The sequence below is a fragment of the Oncorhynchus keta genome, chromosome 27 (genome assembly GCF_023373465.1).
Source record: "Oncorhynchus keta strain PuntledgeMale-10-30-2019 chromosome 27, Oket_V2, whole genome shotgun sequence".
In the NCBI taxonomy this organism is placed as follows: domain Eukaryota; kingdom Metazoa; phylum Chordata; class Actinopteri; order Salmoniformes; family Salmonidae; genus Oncorhynchus; species Oncorhynchus keta.
In genome coordinates, this window is record NC_068447.1 from 36,645,890 (window position 1) to 36,670,317 (window position 24,428).

Below are 24,428 nucleotides of genomic sequence, written 5' to 3' on the forward strand. Positions count from 1 at the left end.
GTATGTTTTCACAAATACTGCCGGTAGCAATACTGCAGATACAATATAGCTCTGTGTAAATAAAATAGAACACATATTGTGTATGATAGACAACACTACACAAGAAGAGAGCTGTAATCATACGCAGTTGGTTATGGGTGGTGGTGGCAGATAGACGGAGCCCCAACAAAAGAGGGACGGCGGGAGAACGAAAGAGGGACAGCGGGAGAACGTAAGAGGGACATTGGGGGTAACGGATGGCTTTGTCAACAGTACTAATTACTCAGATTATCTCATTGCAGATGTAACAACAGGTCACCTTTTAAAGTCCCATCTCCCCCTTGTAAATCCATCAGCAAGATAATGGATGCATAAATGGGAAAGCCCTGGTGTCCTCATTAGGGAGGGGGGTAGGAGGGGGGAGCAGCAGTGAGGACATACAGATGTGTCCTGCAATGCAGTTTAAAAAGGCCTTTGAAGTTTGCAATTCCCACTTTGACATTTCAGACTTTTTCCTTGTAAAAAATCAACCTCAACAAAAGGTCCATTAATTATAATCCACATAATAATTCACATTTCCTGTTGCTGCAGGATTATTTTCCTGATGTAGCAAACTGGCTCAAATGAAGCTCCTACATCTGTATAAAACATAATCTCCTTGCCCCCCGTATTAAAACCTCTCCTCTTCCTGCCGGCCTCCTTCGTTTATTACCCCCTTTCTCTTTTCTTCTCCCCGTTCCTTTGCTCACTCTCCCTCAGTTCATAAAACCCCTTCATTAAATCCACATTAGGTCTGCCATGCTCTCCCCCTATGTCCCGTTCCCTGCCTTCCCCCCCCCTCCTTTTCTTTCTCTCTCTTTCTCTGTCTTTCGCACTCCCATGATGATCATTAAATGATAGAGCGTGTGACAGTCCCAATAACTCATCCAGGCCCTGACAGACCCTCTGTTGATGTTCCAGTCACCACCCCAAACAGAACATCCTGATGTACTACACATAGGTTCTGCAATCTGGGCCTTTCATCATCTTTGTGTTATTGCTACTTAATTACTACATATTTTCTATTTCTGTTACAATGTTCGGGTTGTTAAATATTTGTCCAGCTACAGCATAAAAAAAATGATAGTAGCCGAGTGTAGTAGTAAGATTTAACACCGAGGCGTAAGGCTGTGTGTGTGTGTGTGTGTGTGTGTGTGTGTGTGTGTGTGTGTGTGTGTGTGTGTGTGTGTGTGTGTGTGTGTGTGTGTGTGTGTGTGTGTGTGTGTGTGTGTGTGTGTGTGTGTGTGTGTGTGTGTGTGTGTGTGCTGAGATCTAGAGCAGAGCTCAGACTCTCCCACACAGGGGGCGCCCCCAGGCCAGTTAAAAATGGTGTTAATTTATCCTCCTATGGGAGCAAAGAACTGTCTCTCCATGGCAACAGAGAGGGTGCTGAGGGGAGGAAAAACAGAGCAGCACGATCAACGACCCCCTCTTTGTACAGACACACACACACACAGTAACATACACATTTTCACTCTCTCACACAAAAACACACACTCGCATAAGGACACACTCCAATATCAAACTCTGTGCACATCTTATTAGAGATTCATTACAAATATATTACCAAAAGGCTAGGAACACATTGGCTTCAAATATGTAGGTCTACCGAATCCTCTTGTCCTAGAAGAGGCCTCATTCACAAAAATAAGTGGTTGCATCATCTCTCTCTGTATGTAATGTGTCTATGTGTGTCATCTACATCCAAAGCAGAGGAGCCTTGCACATAATTTATTTGAAGGGGCGCTGAGGGCCAAATGCAATATCTTTCATTCTCTGTAAAATAAACTGTATAGGGATGAAGTTGAGGAGGCACTGGAGACACTCCCATATGGCCAAAGCACTGAAATAACCACAGCACGCAGTCAATCCCCCCAAAAAGTAGGTGAATTGGAGACTTGGTTTAAGAGAGGCCTTGTTGATGAAAAACCAACATTAAAACAGTACATTATATCCCGTTGTGCTTTTTATACTAAGGTAAATTCTCCCCAATCTTGCCAGGTTGAGAGTAAAGAGCAAATGTGTGGCTTTGGTTAAGGTATTTAGCATTTGTAGGTCTGATAACCTAGGTACAGTCATAACAAACACACAGAGACTGAATAGGAGGGACAGAAAGAAAGGCTAGATTATGCTGGAGTTGTGCCATGCAAAACTGTTAGCATTAATGCAAATGGTGTTGAATGAAAGGAGCACTATTCTTTTGACTCCGTGCCCTCCTAACAGAGGGGAGCTCTCAGGAGACGTGGAATAATTAATCAGATAATAATGATGGCGCTCCTGCTCCATTTTGATAGCAGAACACAAACGTTCCCTGTCTGTCTCGGACGGGACATCCTCAACCACTCCCACACCTCTCACCTGTTCCTTCCTATTGTTTTTCATCGAGTTACAATACTCCATTCACTGGGTCTACAGCTCTCCCAGGGAGAAAGGTTCATAGAGCATTGTCGACGTCAATGAACCCTTTATGCCCTTTGATGACAGCACTTCCCACAGCATCTTACACGTGGAGTCCCATTCCTGAGGCTGTGCTGTGTGTGTGTGTGGTGAGAAAGTCCTACCAAATCCAGATTGTGAATGAGGGATAGGGATATGTAAAGGTTTCCCGTTGGCATGGCAACTAAAAAGCAACCGCTCTCATCCGTTAATATTTTCCGGAGCCATATTTAGAGCAACAAGAGAGAAATGAACACAACATTCCGCTTAGAAATGGAGGGCACACCTATAGCTCAATAAATGATTATGTGTGCAAACCAGATTGGTGCTAGACTGTATTATATACGGTGGCAGAGTATCTGTCGGTGTACAATAAATCTCTGCTATTAATAATGTAAAACAAAAAAACGACAGGCAGATATGAATCAATGAATCTAGTAATGGTAACGTGTGAATGTACCACTACAGTGGGCATGTCTGCAGTAGTGTATGACTGCAGAACATCTCACCGTGCCCTGGTCTATCAATTGTTATATTCTCCTCCTCACTGTCTGGGCTCTAATCAGGACATAATGAGAGCAAAAGCAGGTTGCATCCTCACACAGAGGCCTGCTGATATTGTCTAAGCACTGCTCAGGCTCTCAGACATACAGACGGAGAGCGAGAGAAAGGACTCGGGATATAGACAGAGAGAGAGAGAGTGTGTGAAAGAGAGAGAGAAATTCCAAACAATCCCATCAGCTGTCTGAAATGTAGTTTGCACTAGGCTCGTGCTACAAAACTCTTTAAAACCCCCATTCCCTTTAGTCAGTGTCTGTCTCTTTCATTCCACTACTGGACTAACCTGTATAACTCCCTCTGTGTTTACACCAACTGAAAAAAGGTTCCTGTCTGCCCATCAACCACTAGCCATGCAACCCTTGCCCCCATCCCCAACCAACCTCCCCCTCATTTAGCCCCCCTGCCTGCGCCCTCAGTGAAACTTGGCACACCCCAGGAGCAGCTGCAGAGGGGCCTCCCAACGCCACACTCTGAAAACACGCTCTCTCCCCCCCACACAGGAGGGGCACTGAGGGTGTTGGGCGTTGTGGTTTTGTACTCTCTCTCTGTGTGTGTGTGTGTGTGTGTGTGTGTGTGTGTGTGTGTGTGTGTGTGTGTGTGTGTGTGTGTGTGTGTGTGTGTGTGTGTGTGTGTGTGTGTGTGTGTGTGTGTGTGTGTGTGTGTGTGTGTGTGTGTGCGTGTGTGTGTGTGTATGTGTACTTTTTACAGTATAAAACAATCAATCCTTACGCAGTACTTGCTTTGAAACCATATTTATATTACAGTAGGTGAACTGTAATATGAAATACAGAATTTGACTTGCCACCGAGCTGCCTGTAAATGACTGTCAAATTCATGGCAACCCCTTTACAGTGTACCCAATCTCTGTATCTTGTACACATTTATATTTGGGTGGCACAGTGGTATAGGCTTCAAGCGGACAGTGAGAGAATGAAGAAGAGAGAGAGAGAGAGATCTGAGGACTGATAGCACATGACCATTAAATCGACTGATACACTATCTACCACTCAGCAAGAGAACAGTCAAAGACGACATACTACCTACCGGCTGACAGACAAGAGAACACACACACAAATCACCTCCACGCTCACATTGATACACATTGACCATTCTTGCATCTAATTGCACCTCTACTTCACTATTTGACTTTCCACTTCCCACTTTCATTAATGATGAAATGACTCTCTTGTGTTTGCTTTCGTTGTTCTATTTGTTGTCTAGTTTTACACAAGTGGGGGTTGGACATGGGGGAGTCCCCTGCTGTGTCCCATCAATAACTAGAGGTACATACTATTCAGGAATAGTTTCCTTCCATATAGTAGAACTAGAAATGACATTAACATCATTGGCATACTATTCTCAGACATGCATGTTAGAAGTAGAAAACAGTGTCCTGCCCAGGCGCTAACCTTTTATTACTGTAGAACAAGGACATTTACAAACTTGGCCCTCACAGTGACATCAGCTATTTCTGGGTTTGTGCATAAAGCCCTGTCAAAACAAAAGGCTTTTGCCCACAAGCAATGTAGAATGGATAAAGTGTCGAAAACTGAGACATCTCAGAACTATAATATGACATAATGAAAAGTAAAGTGTAGATTAAAACCTGTGTGTAATAAATGTTGTGGTAAACACAAAAAGGCTATTTAGCGCTCCATCATCCAAGATACAAAAGAGAAAGAAAAACGAAACTAAATCTCCAACTCTAGATGCACCTGCCAAGAGTCTCAATCATGAGAAACTATCTAGCCTATAGGACCAGGTGCAGTTAGGTATTTCAGCCGAAAAAATAAAGGCTACACATTAACACAGGTAGAACACCTGAGGAAGGATCGATCAAATAATCCACCACGCCTCAATCCAATAAACCACACCTCAGCGGGTCTGATATTCAAAACTGTTCTTGTAATTTGAGTCTATTGTTCACACTAATCTTGAGGGTCCTTGGAGAGCTTGTCCCAACACCATGGTGGGGGTTGGTGTGATTCCCCGAAGGCATCATATAAAATGGTGTCCGTCTCAACTGGCACTGAACAAACACACACACAACCTCTATCCTGTGCCTATAAAGAGTGTTCTCTTCAACTTTGGTCAATCAGCCTAGATAATCAATGTATCAGATAGGATATTCATCCATCTACATTTCCAACCCCAAGTAGCCTATAGCCTACCTAAATGAATCATTTACAATTTCACCTCAGATTAACACATGGTTAACAAAAATTGTAATACATTTAAACTATATTGCACGAGATTATCATATGGTGAAATCATTCAAATGACAATTCTAAGCAGCAGTGGTTTTAACTTTGATAGAGGCAGGATGCCGCTATATACATCTGCTGGATAGTCTTCTCTTTTGTTCCCACCGGAGACCCTCACAGGGATCAAATACGCACGGTGGTTTTACGTCCAACATAGTACAAATGCAATATATCACTTTTATTTATTTATAAGCATACATCCAAATAGAAGGCTTTATGAATGTGGATACATGTATTAAGTCATGAAAATACATGCAAGTGTAGGAACTATGCAGGTATGATTGGTTACCAGAGCAACGAGTGCCTGTGGAACGATCCGCATCTATCCTGCACTGGGCAATGTAAAGTTGCGGGGTGCACACATAACTACGCGGATTGACACCGTGGATAGTTTTGCTTTCATAGCATGTGCACGTAAATTATTGTATTCTTGTCAATATAAATGACTGTTTGTCAATTAGTACAAGACATTAGAACGAAAAAATAATGTGTGGTGCTGCGCATTTACCCATCCCCTTGGAAAGGCGGATGGGATTTAGTGGATTTATGCTATAGGGCTATTATACGAGGTAAAGGGGAACATGATCAATTATTTTGTTAATCTATAAACCCTCACCTCCCCCTTCCATACAATGTCCTCCTCTAAGGGATACACCAAGCACCCCGGCATCTCCGCAATTTGGGCACGCCGCTCGCTGGCACCCAATGTATGCGCGCACACTCAATTGTCCTACATGTCAGGAGTCTGGACAAGACATACTTTTTATGTTGTGAATGGGCTATTAACTCATAAATAGTGCTTAGTAGCATAGCGTTCCGTTGACAGGACATTAAACGAGTCATTTGCCAGACGACCACAGAATGATACCCCACACTGGCGATGTTGCTTCTATAGGCACCGGCGTTGCTATGGCAGCTGGGGATGGGAGTGTGACTGCTCTGTTGAAAGGATGAGAGTCGGTCAAACCGAGCTTTCTGTGAATAGGTTGGGGTCAAGGGGGAAAGCCAAACGCTGAAAAGTTGTAATCAAATAGGTTATGACAGGTGCATGTGGTTGTGGTGAAATCTAATAGGTTTCATTGACGATAACAGGACGTCTCATGCGCGCGCACGCGGGCGCAAACACACACACACTTTACCGTTGACTTGGCACACACACATACACACACACACACTTTACCGTTGACTTGACTGGGACATATAGGACGGGCTTCCCTGACGCTCCTTTCTTGTGCTCTCCCAGAATGTTGCTCCCGACCTGAAACCCTTTCGACTTCACCCAAAATTTGAATTTGGCATTGATGTGGCTATTGTCGACATACATGCCGTCCGACTCTTCGTTTTGCAACAGTGTCTGCATGATTTTGTTGTATTTTCGCCGGGTGACGGTCTTTGTTTTACCCGAGTCCCCATATGTCCGGAGGCACCAGTCCTGAAATTCACTGAACATCTCCGCTCCTAAAACGACGGGACTCCGGCTCCTTTTCGTTACATCCGTGCATGATGATTTTTTTGTTGCCATAGCGTTCAATCTTATAACCCGTTTGGCTCTTCAAATAATAAAATAGCTATTATGCAGGTTTCCCCCTCCTCTCCCGTCCCGCGTCGAGGAGGATGGTTCCGCAACTACGATGGCTTTCTCCCCTTCCTTGTCAGCTGGAATAAAGGCGTAGGAAACTGATTCGGGCAGCCGCACACCTGTTTGCAGAGACTATTCGCCTGCTGTCCCGAACCGCAACGGCAAAATGTCACTTGCTCACATCATCCACTGAGGAACTGAGGGAGGGGGGCTGTCCTATAGAGCGGGTATCTCCCACCTGTGCGCAAACGGTCTCTTGACTGGAGGCTGAGATATGGAGAGGAAAAACACAGTGCTGCTCACCAAACAACAAAGAACACAGGGGAGGCATAGATGGAAAAATACGTTGAACTGTGGCTGTCTATTGACTTACTTTTAGACATTCGACACAATTTTTGGTCAGAGCTGATGCAGAATCAAGTGAAAACCGTGACAATTCTCAAACATTTAGGCCTAATCGGAATAGAGCCATGTAGGCTATCTGATCATCAATCACGCGCACCGCAACCTTGCGCAACCGGGATTGTTTCTCTGCTTCCCACCTGTTTGAATGGGACCTGCGCGTGCACCAGCCTGAACCGCTTCGGACGTTCCGTCGAAATATATATTCTCAAAGAAACAATAGGCTATAAAGACAACCTCGAAAACCAAGCATTTTAGGCTAATTTAAATGCGTTTTCTGAAAGGGAATGGTAGATTACAAAGCAGTAGCCTAATCGTAGAGAGAAAATGTCTGATGGCCTACACAAACGACGCCGGTGCTCGAAATGTGGATTTTCCTCAAATATGAATAAGACATATTACACCCTGTGCGTTTGGTGGTCATGAAAAAAAACAGCCTCTCCACTAGCAAAAAGAAACTGACATCAGGCCAGGTCTGGACATAATACTAAATTGTAGGCCTTAAAATATTATATCACATGTGCATCTGCCGCCCCCCATCAACTCTGTCTTTCTGTGTGCTATTCCACCTACATTGACACAAAGAAAATCCAAGGCATTCAATATACTATATTTAGGCTCTCTGGCATCTTTTTAATGTGTCACTGTGCTCTATGTAGGTCTACATTTTAGCATGCCTGTCTAGTGTCCTATAATGTTCCCCTGTGTGTTCTCTGTACCCATATGTGTGTGAGTTCTCCTGGCCTCTGTGTAGGACCATGCTGGGACTGCTGCTGGTGGTGACTGCTGCTGTTGCCATGACAGCAGCACAGCAGAGGCTCCAGCTGTGCAGAGCAGAGTGGAGGGTGAGTGGGATGCCCCATCCTCATCTCTCCATCCTCCCTCTCTGACTCACAATGGAATTCTGGACAAAAGTCCCACCCCTCTGCTCTCACTTCCTCATCCTCCCACTGAATAATGACCAGCTTCAGCTGAATCGATAGGTCCCAGGCCAAGCAAAAATGTGTTTGTGTGTGTGAATTACCCAGCCCCAAACAGACGGGGCTATTTATTTTAGTTTCATCATGTGGTATTTGATAGATATCTCTCTGGCAGGACTGGCTTGCATTAGTGATGGGTGAGTGGATTAGCTAGCCCACTGAAAGGTCCGACTCAAGGCTACATAAGTCCCGGCATCTGCTGGGGACATGATTTGAGTAGGAATGTTAGGCTGTTTTCCGTTTCACAGTTTTTCTTGTTTGCTGACTCTTGATGCCACGGGAACAGTGAGGTAAATGCTGCTCAAACGGACAAACCTCATAATCAAAGGAACATATGTGTGTGGGATTGGTTTATTTGAACCTCAAATTAATTTGGATCAAACACATAGGAACACCATCACTGAGCACCGACATGGGTGTGCATACACAACACACACACACACACACACACACACACACACACACACACACACACACACACACACACACACACACTCACACTCACTCACACACACACACTCACTCACACTCACACACACTAGGCTTTTACTCCAGACCAGCACTAACACCAACACCAACTTTAGGCAAGAGCTTGGCAGTGCAAAAGCTCTAGTTTACGGTGTCTGAGGTAGTGAGAGAGAAAGAGAGAGAGAGAGAGAGAGAGAGGGGGGAGAGAGAGGAGAGAGAGAGAGAAAGACAGAGGGAGAAAGAGAGAGAGAGAGAGGAGAGAGCGTCACTGAGATGGACAGAGACAGAGAGAGTGTGAGACTGAATGATAGAATAAGAGGCAGGCGTAATGAGTGGGAGTGATACTGAATCAGTCTCAGTCAGGATGCCAAGTTAACCCTCCACCGCACTGACCCTCTCTCCATGTAATACTCTCAGAGACGATCGGTTGACTGCTGCCACCTGGAGAACATTCCTTAGAACTCCAGCTTTCAGCTTGCGTGTGAGATTGTGTTACCTGTCCTGTGTATTCCATCCACAGTTCCATGTATCAAAACAAACCACCTCTGTTCATCAAATCATGTTTTTAAATTTCTATTTGATATATTTTATCTAAATGTCTTTTGATAAAAATGTGGAACTAAGGAACAAAGACATTTGGAACAAATAAACACATTTATATAGCAAGATGGTGTAATTTCATACTGCTAATATGGATGTATCCATGCATATGTAGAAGCTGTTGTTGAAATAGAGAGAGACAGAGAGCGAGCCTGGGTGCTTCAACACACGTTTAGCACAGTTCCTCTATGATTATTCAGGCATGGTATCATGGACCACCACAAGTTAGATTACTGATCTGGGATGGTGGCAAGCGCTGAGTTGCGACATGAACACACACTGACAGCCTTCTGGGTCTGTGAGGCAGGGAAGCATAGAGGGGTGGGTCGGGGGGGGTCGGGGGCTGGGTGGCTGGGGGCCATCGGGACAGCAAAACCAAGAGGCAGCCGGGAGACGACAGAATGGGCACAATCACCATGGAAACACAAATGGCCCAGGAAAATCATGGCAACTGGTAACTAAGGAACACGAAACGACACACCATAGTGTCCGATAGGCCTGGTTAATCATGGGAAGAGGGGTATGGGAGGGAGAGATAGAGAGAGGGAGAATGAGACAGAAAGAGATATAGACAAATATGAATATGCTTGCATATTTCTTTTCATGTTTTAGTACCTAATTAAATATTGAAATCCTTTGAGCATGGTCTGACAAATGTGTGTGTGTGTGTGTGTGTGTGTGTGTGTGTGTGTGTGTGTGTGTGTGTGTGTGTGTGTGTGTGTGTGTGTGTGTGTGTGTGTGTGTGTGCGTGCGTGTGGCAAAGACCAAGACAAAGAGCTATAGCACATATACTGAAGGCCAGTTATTTCTCAACCCCCACCCCATTCCAGCTTTTTATTAGCTGAGCTCCACTCATTTCAGAGTGTCTTATAGGCTGTTTAACTCTGGGTCTGTTTACTCAACTCTAACAGCGCTCCCAGAGAGAGGCTGATAACACAGAGAAGGGGGCTTGCGCTATAGACTACAGAGGAAGCTACAGTTGGAAACCACATGGAAATAATACTCAGGAAGCACTTAGTGGAGAGGAGAGAACAGAGTAAGCTACAGGTGTCATGGTAACAGCACTGCTGCAGTAGACCTGCCTTATAGGCTGTTGAATTGAAAGAGCTACACTTTTCAAACTCATAAAACCTCCACAAACACAAATAATTATCTCATTCTATTTATACCCATGGAGCAAACACTCAGACATTAACACCCCCACACCAGCGTAGAGATTCTCCAGAAATACAATAGCCAGCCAATGATACATTTACGATCGTCTTTCCCATTTCATCTGACAAATGTGTGATATCAACGGTTCTAAAAAAATAGCTATTTTTTTTAAAGATAGATAATAAATACATTTGGTAAAAATGATTATATATTTTATGTCACCTGTATTATATATGTAATATATTATCTATCTATAACTATGGGTATCACAATACTCTAAATGACTGTGATTATAGTTCACCATGGGGGAATAACCAAGTTTTTGAATTCAGCGAGGGAGAATGCAAGACGGTAGATGGCGCTGTTAAACAAATCTCAAATCTGAGTGAAGTCTAAAACGTGAGTACTGTGCATGTGAGTGCATGCATGTTCACTTGTGCAGGCTGTACTTTCTACTCAATTCAAATTTATTTGGGACCAGTGCGGTTCCCATATTAATTGAGGATCAGCGCCTTGGAGGTCTTTGAGGTGTGCATCAAGTTCCTCTCTAGGCTACAAAGCTACAAATGCTTATGATCTTAAAAACGGGGTGTCAGTCACAATATGTTTTCCTGCTTCTGACCCGTCTGAACCCCTATCCAGTAGACTAGAGAGAGACAGGTGTTGGCTCATGTCCAATGCTCTCCAACTCCTCACATAGCATATCCTAAACCCTTCCTGTGAAGCCAAATCCAACCCCTTGGGCTCTCTTTGCACTGCTATTGTGAAGGTTAATGTACAATTTATTTAAATGAATTCAGAGATTAATCAAATAAAACTTCAGGCTTGTATAAGAGGATTTCCCTAGGCACTTGTGACCCTATCAGTCATTTTTGTAGGCTTGACAGAGCAGTTTTAGCTGGTAGATGAACGAGGGGATGGAAGGGAGATTTGTAACACAGCTGAAGTTGAGTTTCGCTGTCAGCTAAAGGATTTAGATGGTTTCGCTTCTCTTCTTTTTCCCCTCTGTGGTAAAAACCTGAAGAGGCCCTCCACAGAGGAAGCATGTTCCTTCTACACAAAGGCAAAGTGTGTGTGTGACCCTGGTGACCCTACCTTCGCTCACATGAGCACGTTTATCTTTGACATAACATCTGTTAGAAAGGGTTGGCAAGCTCAAAATAACAAACCACAAATCCTGTTGGTCAAGAAATAGTCTTCCTGGTCAGTTAATAGGCCTACCAGAAAACACTAGTACTATACCTATATGTCCTTCTTGTGAAAAAAATATTTACCAAATAAAACGTTACAATACTGTCAGATGCGTGAAGGGTTCATTGCATTTTCCTACTACTCATTTGTTCATAATATTCTTTTTAAATTAAGATGTTATTTCTTTACTCTACCAACATGACACAAACTTGCTGCAAATGCCACAAACGTTCTCTCTTACCGAATCTCATACGAAAAGCCATTTCGATATCAACACATCTGCTTGTCTTACATGCACAGATACACATTCACCCTTTCTCGCGGCTGTCTTTTTAAAACTGTTACAGCCACCTGTGTTTGTCCCTTCTTTCCAGGCAATCCCAGCTCTGATCAGTGGCAATAACAGGTTCACTGTGAGAGACACAACCAATCCCTGCACCCCACAAACCCCTAATCTAGTGCCCTGGTTGGTTGTGACATGCTTGTAAGGACCCCCCATGGTCACACTGACATTCACTTGGGCCTGGTCGCACCTGTCAGAGCCAACCCTAAAGCATTATACCCTCCCCCATCTTCCCTCTGACCCCTATCTCTGTTTTCTCTCCTTTCAGACTCCCCCTTCTCCCTTCTTTTTTTCTCTCACTTACAAATACTACGCATTCCCGCCCACCTCCCCCTCTTTTTAAGTGAGGATTTGAAATAAGTTATTACCTAGGCCTACATACTTACTGCGAGATTCTGGCAATTATGCCATTTTTCTACATACCCAGAGTCAGATGAACCCGTAGATACCATGTTTATGTCTCTGCGTGCAGCATGAAATTAAAGGTTGTTTCGCGAGCCAATGCTAACCAGTGTTAGCACAATGAATGGAAGTCTACAGCTATGCTAGCTAGCCATAAAAATGGTATCCACGAGTTCATCTGACTCTGGGTAAGTAGCAAAATGGTTTATTACCACTTTTTGGTGGTATGCACATCTCCAACGACATTTCTAAGTTAAACCTTTCCTACAGACTATTGACCTAGTAGCCTACTATAGCCTAGCATACAAACTGAGTTTGGGCGCCATGGGATTGTCTCAAAGTCAATCATTTGCAGCAATGGGTAAACCATGTCACTCTGAGTGAATAATCCGGATCATTATGTCCTTAGAATTTCTGGGTAATCCTAAAATTATGACGAAGCACAGGTGTTACGTTTTTGGGTAGTGATAAACCACAATTAGGTTTAATCAAGTGGTCATTGTTGTGGCACAGTTTTAACTTTAGGAGAACTCTGACAAAGGCTGTTGAAGCCAAAAGACATTAGCGTTCTCCTTTATAAATGCATATAAACGGATTTGACCTTGCTTGCTCTTCATGGTGTGCTAATCTTTCTTCTTCTGTGCCACTATTTCTCCACAAGGTTGGTGGAATATATGGACGTGTGCACCCTCTTTCTGACTGATTCAACACAGACCACATATGATCCCTCACTTATCTTCCAACCCTGCAGACAAAGCGGCTCCTAAAGAGAAAATCAGACCATTTCATTGTTATTTGGTCACTCCAATTTTCAACACACATAGACAATAATTACACACACAGGAATTCAGTTGCAAAATATATATATTTTTTGCATATCCTACAAATCTCATTAATGTGTGACTCTCTCAACCTTCTATCTACCCCTAGATGTTAGCATCCCTTGACTCCCTCATGCTTGGGAAGATCGAGGATGGGATGGTGAAGAGGTTGCTAGACAAACAAAGGCTACTTTGACCTCTGCGATCCTACTTTATAAAGGGTTATAACAAGCTTCCACTGGGCTGAAACTAAAGGGGGTGTTGAGAAAGGAATGGGACCTTGCTGGAGCCCTGTCAGGGGGGCATGGTGTTATTTTGATGATCCACTTGTGCCTAAAAGGCTGTATGTCTGTATCCTCATGTCTGTATCCTCAACTTTGGAAAAACGAAATAATTCTGGAGGCTACTTTTCTGTCATATAGCTGTTGCAGATCATGTAAAGTTACCTCTGAATGTCATGTCATAAGCCTAAAACATTTAAAGAACATTTTCAGAACGACACAACTGCACTATTACAGGAGGGTTGCAAAAATGCAAAATACTGTATTTATACTGCCCTCTTGAAGAGGGACTCATGGAATAGTTTTCTATTGGGAGAATTTCTTCAACCCTTTATAAGCTCTTTCATACTGTGACTCTTGCCCTCCCTTTTGCCTAAAGAGATGATCAAATAAACATAATGTGATTGGATTAAGTATTTCAAAGATCCCTGGCCCTCACAATATTCTATTTTCCTTCTGTGAGAAGTCTATTATAGCTAATCAAAAGAGAGCCTTGACTGGTGTGTAAAACCTGCGAATTCAGACAAACAAAAGAGGTGTTATGGGTTTGCACTAAACATTTTGAGTGTGAACCCATTTACACCTCTTTTTAAGTCTATTTTAGGGTTATAATAGTTATGTTGACCAAAAATGTTTGGCTACAACAAACTGAAGTAAAACCATGAGAGATCATCAGACCAATGACATGTAAATAACCAGCTAAATGCAATACCAATTACATGTTTATTTATTGAATTAATGCCATATGCCTAAACCTAGCTCTAATTTAGTCCCCTGTAATATGGAAATCGTCCATAGGTTTACAGGGTTCTGGCGTCATGCCTCTTTTTTTTACAGGTATTATTTACAGGTATTATTATTTACAGGTATTATTTATAGTGACTTGATGTAGTGGCGTTACATTCTTCTAGAGTCTAGAAGAATGTAACGCCACTACATCAAGTCACTATAAATAATACCTGTAAAAATGTACATTCTTTAATGCTTTCCTTGTACTCATGTTTGTCCTGTGTAAATGCAGGCTTTTCCTTGTTTGCCGATGTCAATACATTTTAAAATAAAAATGTAATTTGATCTGACAAATTGCGCCTCTTAATCCACTATTTTCCAATGGAGTAGGGAGTTACGACTTCAAGTGTGCACTACCACTGATATTTTTGATAAATATCCATTATTTAAGCTTGCTGTGTACCTGTTGTTGTCCTGATTGTTATAGAGTTGTCAGTTGGATTTGGAATCCATCGTTTTTTTAATAAAAAAAAGATGATTCTGTGCACACCATAACAAAAAAAAATGTCCATGAACGACTATACCTTCTCCCTTGTCAGGGGTCGCGTAAAATAGTACTTTTAGCAAAAAGTATGGATTGATTTCATCACCCAAAGAAAAGCTCCTAGCTACACGCCACAAACATAGATAGGCCTACTACAAGAAAAGCGTTAAAGAATTGACATCGACTGATACGGACTCGCTTGATAGGGACTCAATGTAGTAATCGGAGCTACAGTCCGCCAACACTTTTTCCATATAACATATATTGTGGAGTTGAGTAAACTCAATCAGCCTAAACCTACCTAGTTCAAGATTATCCAACTAGTGAATCATTTGTTTCTACTTTCTGACAATTAGAGTCTGACAATGGTTTTTATTTATCAATAGGAAAATTGCTGCATCTGTCCCTGTGATTCATTATGATTTCATTATCCGCCCAAAAATTGTACCTCGTGACCGTATGCAGTAATGATTCACTTGTGTTTCTTTCGCGCGAATTTATAGCGGCAATCAGCACATAAAACATGAAGAAAGGTAACCTGCTACTTGTTCCGCTAAAACACTGGCTGTTTTTTTTTTACCACTCTCATAGACATAGCTATGCTTGCAAGGTCTGACCATCCATGATTTCAAAATATTCGTTTTAACCATGTTTCGAGGCTGTACAGCGTTTGTTTATATTACGTTTGTTTCAAACATTGGAGTTTATATTTTGGGTTCTGATGGGGTGCGACAGTTGATCTAAACGCATGAAGCAGTTCTGAAGTTATAGTCTTCGAGAATCAATGGGTACATATCAATCAATTAGGGGAAAATTGATGTTGAAATAGCAGATTAACCTTTTACATTTAGCGGTGAGTCTTCAATTCGGTTCTATGACCGCCCGCTTTCAACCGTCCACGTGCAAGCTCCCGGGCACGCACCGCCACCGCCATCTTCTTGACACTAATTTCCATAATTTCTCTCCCACTGTGGCCGTGTAATTGAAATTAAAGTCTGCAAGAGTATATTCGAACTTTGAAATAGTGTTGCCTCGTCGATTAACATTCACACTGACATTTGATTGGACATTAAAGGGTATACCTAGTCAATTGCGGTTGATAGGCTACATTGTAGACCTTGCTAATGATGATAGCCTACATACATTGTATCCATGTCACGATTTGTAACTTCAGCAGGTGTTACACTACAGACATTAGCTATTTTGTGGATTTGTTTTGATGGCTGAATCATTACAGCATAAGTGATTAGGCCTACATTAAAACATAATTAGGCAACGTAGGCCTAATGCCATACGAGGAATGTCTAAGAATTTTGAAGACTCAAAACTATCAAATGACAACTTTGTTGCAACAAAAGTATCAGTTAACCGGCGATCATCACTAGTTAAAGTCATAATAATCTCATGACTAGTTCAACAAACATCTCCGCCCATGCGCAATAATAATTTAGCCTATGTGTTTTAAACTTTAAAAATGCGCAAACGGCTTCAATTCAGTTAGTCTGTTTAATGTCGTGGTTGTCTGGTCTAATGTTAGGCTATATGTTGGCCTTCGGTTTGGTGATATTCATATCTTCAGGAGGTTTTTCAGTCGGCCAACTTGGTGAAGAACTCCTGGCCCAAATACTGCCCATAAAGTTCGAGGCGATTGTGTGTTTCCATAAATCGTCGAGCTATCGCCATAATCTAAATGCGAATAAAATATAATTGTATAATTTTACACAATTTCAACATCTGGGCCGTGCTATTTTTCTTACTCTAGCGCTACCATTGTATGTATAGCAATGGGACGTCCCCTTTTCGTACAGTCGGCCAATCCCGAACAAGAATAGCCCGGTTGGAGAGACGTCATTGGAGAGTATTGAGAAAGAAGCCTGTGGTTCTCAAACCGGGTGGCAGAGTCTACCCGGAGGAAGGAACAACGAAGGTAGGTGACCCTTGATTCATATTTAAAGCCACTGGTTATCATTCTCCATCGTGCACAAGGAGAAGCATGGTGAAGCTATGATTATCCGTTTATTTTGCATAGCCTACATTATGTAGTGGTCAACAACTACATGGAGCCTAATGCACAAAAGCACAAAGACTGGTTGACACAAAAGACAAGGCTACAGTTTAGGAGCCGGAATGCTTATTCCTCTGTTACGGTACTGTATTTGATCAAACAATGTCAGTAGACGTGAGGCTCCCTGTCTTTTATAATCAATCTGCAGTATTTGTTTACGTGTCAGTTTGGGGACATTAGAGACGGCAATGCTGAATAACAAGATTAAGTGAGCAATGTTGTTTGCTACTACAGTAGCCTATAGTGTCGTGATATCTTGGATTACCCACCAGTACAAAGGCAACAGCTTTATTGACAATAAAGGCTAGACAACAGAATAACCATAACCATATCTTGAACTCCGGTGTGTACGTTAAGCAATTTCTTACAATGTAGAACACCGGATAGATGCCGGCTTCAAGTCAAGATACTTTTAGTTGACTTTGTGGTTGGCCTACTACAACTGTCACACTGCCAGAACATGCAACATTTGACCTAACCTGTATCGGAGAAAAGATAGTGGAAAGACTGACTGCTCTGCTGTTCTTTGTACGGAACATTCGCGGCAAAAAATACCCCGCGAGATTTCTTCATACACTTTGGAAAAGGGGAGGAGAAAACTAGGAGAAAATAAGACCAGGGTGTCGGAACTGACGGAGAAAGGGAAAGCAATGTGGTTTGCATATTTTGCAAACGCGCATGGCAGCAATATCTTCAGCCATGGATTCGATGATTTGACTTCGCCTATGTAGTAACACGCATACAACAATTAACCCTAATGAACGACCCGTTGCATTGTCACAGCAGTTTCCCTTTTCTGAGTCCTTCAGTCTTATGATGCACCCGGTCTGTTGTATATTGTAGTACCAGTGGGCCTTTATGAAGGATAGCCTAATATTACTGAAATAAGTTGTGTAAAATCGTAGAATTGATTTGACGAAGAACTGTCCTTTGACTATTGCCACACAACAGCAAAAAGTAAATCAGTCCTTTCTCTGTAGAACAAAAGATTGAGCGACCTCGTCCATTGGTCGGTTTCTACCCCAATACCCCATGCTGCCCCCCTGAAAGGGGACCAGGGTTGGTTTAATAATGGGACGGGTAGGCTAATTCCTACACTCCGGTTCCTTATCTGTCCCCAGAAATGATTATTTAGTGTAAAATGTACATTCCAAAGGGCTTTAAATAAAAAGTTAGGTGGCATTTATCATAAAAACACAAAGATATCGATTTGTTTTTAGTGGATGTAGTCGTTTTTTTTTTCATATTCCGGGATGCTATTCATCAATACAACATTTCAAATCTTTCTTGATTATTTTATAATCCAATTGACATTTCTCTTAAAAAAGTTTTTTCATAATTATTGTATTAAGATTTTCTGTGTTTCCCTGATTTCACTTTCCACCCTGATAGGTTGTAGTAATAAATCAGCCCCTTCCTACAATGACATTACATTCAGGAAGTGTCATAATATTTGGGGTGGTAAAACAACGGAGCAAGGCTAAAGAAATATGTTCGCCTGAGACCCGAAAAGTTTGGGATTTTAATTTTTTTTTTTACAAAAGTGTTCAGGGTGAAAAAACACATTACCAAGATTATAGTTTGTTTTAAATACTGTTATTTGTCTTTTATTGTATCTGCAAAATTGTCCTCTGTAGTGGTCATTAGGACGTAAATATGAAGAGAGAAAAAACATTACAGTCAATGTGTACAGTCTCTAAAAAAACATAGTCACGGCATCCAAGTGTCCACTATAGAGGAATTTTCTTGATAAGCTCTTATTTAGCTCTTATTTACACAGTCCTGAAAACTCACTTAACTATTCCTGAGATATTCACTTGCTATAAATAATTTGAATATCATACTCACAAAAATTATAATTAGTAATTATACCCTCCTTTACATGTTCATAAAATGTGCAAATTGTATTGTCAGCCATTTTTTAAAGAACCAGGAAGATCAAGTTGTCAAAGTCACACCCCCAACATGTGATATCATTGAAATGCCCAGAATGTCCTCACAAAGGGACAACAGGACATAATACGCTTGAATGGCCTCAGAGATACGGACCAAGAACTGATGTCCAATAGAGAGGACAAAAATGAATTGCTGGGTCCCAGGAGGACAGACGTGTTTCATGATGATAGTCTGTTTGTCTCACTCATACATTTCCACCATGTTGGGCTAAATTATAGAGAAAGTTAATACCATTTCTAAATGTCTAAATAAGTTTGATATACAAGTTAAAATCCTCTTGAAGTGTTTACCATTTTGTTAGCTCAATCGCACAGAGCAAATGCTCGTTTAGGCCCCACATTTCCACCCTGTGAGGATTATGCACCTCAGAGGGTGAACATTTAGTTAGAAAAGATAGTAAATAAATGACGAATGTCAATATTTATTTATGTCTGCATAATACATTTATATTTTATGATACAACATGCTTTATTGTCTATTTACATGACAAGATAGCGCTGATAGACATGGTAGCTCTGTTTCTGGCGCCTAAGCAACTTTGCAGTATTTTGTAATGTTTTGGGGTGTTATTTCTTACATTATTAGCCCAGAACGTTTGTGTCATTACAGCCAGAAAGAACTTTTGGATATTAAAGCAGCGTTACCAGCATTCAGACCAGAAATATGACTTTGTTCGTACGCCACAAGGCAATTTAACTTATCCCCGAGGCTGCTCCAAGATGCCCCCGGAGGAGGAGAGGTATTCGGAGTGGACTTCTTCTCCGACTCAGGAGGCGTGCACACCATCCACCACTTCCGAGTATATTAGTCACTAATGTTCAGTCCCTGGACAAAAAGTAGACGAGCTCTGGGCAATTATCTTCTTCCAGAGAGACATCGGGGACTGTAACATACTCTGTTTCACGGAATCATGGCTTTCTCCAGATATACTGTCCCCGTCCATACAGCCAGCTGGGTTCTCAGTACACCGTGCAGATAGGAATAAAGAACTCTTTGGGTAGAAAGGTGGAAGTGTACTACCGGTCAAAAGTTTTAAAACACCTACTCATTCAAGGGTTTTTCTTTATTTTTGACTGTTTTTTACATTGTTGAATAATAGTGAAGACATCACAACTCTGAAATTAACACATATGGAATCATGTTATAACCAAAAGTATGTCAAACAAATCAAAATATATTTTATATTTGAGATTCTTCAAACAGCCACCCTTTGCCTTGGCATTCTCTCAAGCAGCTTCATGAGGTAGTCACCTGGAATACATTTCAATTAAGAGGTGTGCCTTTTTAAAAGTTCATTTGTGGAATTTCTTTCCTTCTTAATGCATTTGAGCCAATCAGTTGTGTTGTGACAAGGTAGGGTTTTTTTTAAAGACCAAGGCCATATTATGGCAAGAACAGCTCAAATAAGCAAAGAGAAATTACTTTAAGACATGAAGGTCAGTCAATTCGGAACAATTCAAGAAGTTTCTTCAAGTGAATCGCAAAAACCATCAAAAGTTATGATGAAATTGGCTCTCATGAGGACCGCCACAGGAAAGGAAGACCCAGAGTTACCTCTGCTGCAGAGGATAAGTTCATTAGAGTTACCAGCCTCAGAAATTGCAGCCCAAATAAATGCTTCACAGAATTCAAGTAACAGACACAGCCTTAATTTCTCAGAACAAGAATAGACTGACGAGTTCCAGAAGAAAGTTATTTGTTTCTGGCCATTTTGAACCTGTAATCGAACAAATGCTGATTCTCCAGAAACTCAACTAGTATAAAGAAGGCCAGTTTTCAGCTGTGCTAACATAATTGCAAAAGGGTTTTGTAATGATCAATTAGCCTTTTAAAATTATACACTTGGATTAGCTAACAGAATGTGCCGTTGGAACACAGGTGGGATGGTTGCTAATAATGGGCATCTGCATGCCATAGATATTCCATAGAAAATCTGCTGTTTCCAGCTACAATAGTCATTTACAACATTAAAAATGTCTACACTGTATTTCTGATCAATTTGATGTTATTTTAATAGACAAAAATGTAGGTTTTCTTTCAAGAACAAGTACATTTCTAAGTGACTCCAAACTTTTGAACGGTAGTGTATATATATATACACAGTACATATACTTTTCCTCCCAAAAGTTGAGGTCCAAAAGGTAGGAATTACTTTGATAGGCACATCAGTTGTTGTGACAACATAGAGCTGTCTCCCTTCCTATGAAATACTGGTCCCCATCTTCTTTTGACCCGATTGAGGGCTGTTAAGGCTTCAGATTACAGATTTACTATTGTCAAGAAATAAAAACGTGACACTGGTTATTACAAATTTGACACAAGGAAATATAGGATTGTTATTTAGTTGTTGGTGTATAATATCTTTTACCAGCACGTATATTTAAATGATCACACACAGGTGCAAATGTTTGATTTAAAAGAAATGCTATAATGTCCATGTGAAACTTCTCTGTGTTGTGTCATTTTCTTAGGTAAGAACAAAATGGCGACATTTGTGGACCCGGACCAGACCCCAGATGCCACTGCAGAAAAATGCAGCCGTTTTGAGGTGCTGGACTGGCTCAATAAGATCCTGGACATCAAATTCACCAGGGTAGAGCAGATATGTTCAGGTACCGTCTCACTAGTACCGCTTTTCCAAACAAGACATTTTGCCGCCAACTTTTTGTCGACCGTTCCATTATATTTGAAAGGTTTTGCCAGCAACAAAACCTGTATGTTAATTTCCGCCAACCGGCCTAGTCATGATTGCGGTAATGTATTTAAAAGTCCTGATAACTTCTCAGTATAAATGTCACTTTTCGTTGTTTTTGTCAGACATCAAACTTGTCCTCGTCAATCACAAAGCTTCACAGATATGCTTTTAATGCATTTATTCTCTCCATTTAAATGTATCTAGTTATTTCCTTGAGATGTTCTTGTCTACTGTCACATTAATGCTTTGGCATTTAGCCTGGTGAAACGCATACTGTCATTTCACACATTTGTTCTTGACTTTGATAGGTAAATATTTAAAGGCCCTTATATTTAGCTAATAAATGATGCGTTAATATCCCTAGGCTCCTAGCGATTTGTAGTTTAAGTTAGAAAGATCTTTCTATAGACAGAATAACTGGTGGGGGGGGAGTTTGAATGGAGAGAAATTGCGCAATGGTGTGATTACTTCCAAAGTGGATCAAAAAAGCTACTTTATGAAATTTCAGTTTCTTTACATCAGAAGAGAATATTCTAATTGTTCTGCAGCAAAAAAAAATAGGACAATGGCCCTGTTTTGAAATACACATTTTTGTTATATGACAGCGTTCTGTAACACTCAATTTGTGTGTGGAAGATATTATTGATATTTTATTCTGTTAAAATCTATTATATTAATTCTTACTATAAAATATATGTGGGTTGACTGTGATCAGAACAAGGGAATGAATGTAAGTGTGTCTTGTCTGTTTAATGAACAAAATAAGAACATTTGATTTAATTTGCATGGCGCGGCCATGTAGCCTATATGCTGCACAGACCAGTAAGATAATTAAACTCACAATATACTATTCTGTTATTTTGATAATAAATTGTATTTGTCTTTGTTTTTTGTGTATGCTTTGCCACACATTAAATCATGAACATTCTATTGTTGTTGTCCGACGTCAAACATGTCCTTGTCATTATGAAAAGGTATAAACACATAAATGGCACGTGACATTGCAGCAGCTGGGTCCAAATACCAACGTCACATGCCAAAAAAAAACATTTGATTAAAAATGTGTTTAGGATATGTCACTAACAAGCCAGACAGATAAAAGCTACTTTCTAGAAAATATTTTGGTTAGTTTGCTAGCTTGTTAGCTAGTTAGCTATCTAGCTGGCTAGCCAGCTCAGATATTACCAGAACATACTGTATGTATCTGACAACATTTTGTATTGAACTGTAGCCAACTTTTTATTCACCATCACAGAAAACTTAACACATGTCACGTTGGTATGAATGACTCGGGAGACAGACGCAGGAATGCGTAAGTCCATATTATGACAAGAAAAGCTCAAATAAGCAAAGAGAAATAACATACCAACATTATTTTAAGGCATGAAGGTTAGTCAATCTGGAAATGGTCAAGAACTTGGAAAGTTTCTTCAAGTGCAGTCGCAAAAAACTTCAAGTGCTATGATGAAACTGGCTCTCATGAAGACTGCCACAGGATGACCCAGAGTTACCTCTGCTGCAGAGGATAAGTTCATGAGAGTTAACTACACCTCAGATAGCAGCCCAAATAAATTCTTCACAGAGTTCAAGTAACAGACACATCTCAACATCAACTGTTCAGAGGAGACTGCATGAATCAGGCCTTCATGGTCAAATTGCTGCAAAGAAACCACTACTTAAGGACACCAATAAGAAGAAGAGACTTGCTTGGGCCAAGAAACACGAGCAATGGACATTAGACCGGTGAAAATCTGTACTTTGGTCTAACGAGTCCCAATGTGAGATTTTTGGTTCCAACCGCTGTGTCTTTGTGAGACGCAGAGTAGGTGAACGAATGATCTCCGCATGTGTGGTTCCCACCGTGAAGCATGGAGGAGGAGGTGTGATGGTGTGGGGATGCTTTGCTGGTGACACGTCAGTGATTTATTTAGAATTCAAGGCACACTTAACCAGCATGTCTACCACAGTATTCTGCAGTGATACTCCATCCCATGACCCAAAATACACCTCCACGCTGTGCAAGGCTATTTTACCAAGAAGAAGAGTGATGGAGTGCTGCATCAGATGACCTGGCCTCCACAATCACCCGACCTTAAATCAATTGAAATGGTTTTGGACGAGTTGACCCGCAGAGTCAAGAAAAAACAGCCAACAAGTGCTCAGCATATATGGGAACTCCTTCAAAGCATTCCTCATGAAGCTGGTTGAGAGAAAGCCAAGAGTATGCAAAGCTGTCATCAAGGCAAAGGGTGGCTACTTTGAAGAATCTGAAATATAAAATAAGTTTTGATTTAATCAACACTTTTTTGGTTACTACATGATTCCATATGTGTTGGTTCATGGTTTTGATGTCTTCACTATTATTCTACAATGTAGAAATTAGTAATGATAAAGAAAAACCCTTGAATGAGTAGTTGTGTCCAAACTTTTGACTGGTACTGTACAATTGTGAAATGTAGACTCCTGACACTTAGTGGGCAAGTATTTTTCTCTCTATTGACTGATGAAACACAAGCGTTTCGCTGCACCTGCAATAACATCTGCTAAACATGTGCATGTGACCAATAACATTTGAACGCATGTTTCACTATTGGCTATTCTGTCCTGCTCTCCCTTGTTACTAGATAGTCTAAAACTTATATTGTCTGTGTGGTGTGCAGGTTCCTGCTACTGCCAGCTGATGGACTGGCTCTTCCCTGGGTGCATTGACATGAGCACAGTGAAGTTCCAGGCCCAGGACACACCAGACTTCATCCACAACTACAATCTGCTTCAAGCTGGCTTCCGAAAGACCGGTGTCACCAAGGTTAGACTACACCCATACTTTCTTATCCATCACATTAACTGTAAATCAAGGATATTATTTTGATTGTACGTTAATATTTTATCGCTGGGCAGAGGGTTGATAGGGATTTGCCCTTTGCTTCCATGTGGTATT

The 24,428-nt window shown here is 41.3% G+C and overlaps 2 protein-coding genes across 5 annotated transcripts in view; one reads left to right on the forward strand and one right to left on the reverse strand.

Moving 5' to 3' along the window:
- The window catches only part of LOC118360319 (nucleolar protein 4-like), a 29,210-nt gene extending 21,882 nt beyond the window's left edge, over positions 1-7,328 (reverse strand). Inside the window, exon 1 of the mRNA XM_052482298.1 lies at positions 6,460-7,328. Within this exon, the coding sequence (XP_052338258.1) occupies positions 6,460-6,801 (342 nt within the window). The 5' untranslated portion in view covers positions 6,802-7,328. The remainder of the gene's footprint in view (positions 1-6,459) is intronic.
- Positions 7,329-16,574: 9,246 nt separating this feature from the next.
- The window catches only part of LOC118359913 (DNA (cytosine-5)-methyltransferase 3A-like), a 31,492-nt gene continuing 23,638 nt past the window's right edge, over positions 16,575-24,428 (forward strand). For all 4 annotated transcript variants that reach the window (XM_035738827.1, XM_035738829.1, XM_035738828.1 and 1 more), the window contains exons 1-3: positions 16,575-16,701; positions 21,267-21,407; positions 24,151-24,296. In XM_035738827.1, coding sequence (XP_035594720.1) covers positions 21,278-21,407; positions 24,151-24,296 — 276 coding nt within the window. In that variant the 5' untranslated portion in view covers positions 16,575-16,701; positions 21,267-21,277. The remainder of the gene's footprint in view (positions 16,702-21,266; positions 21,408-24,150; positions 24,297-24,428) is intronic.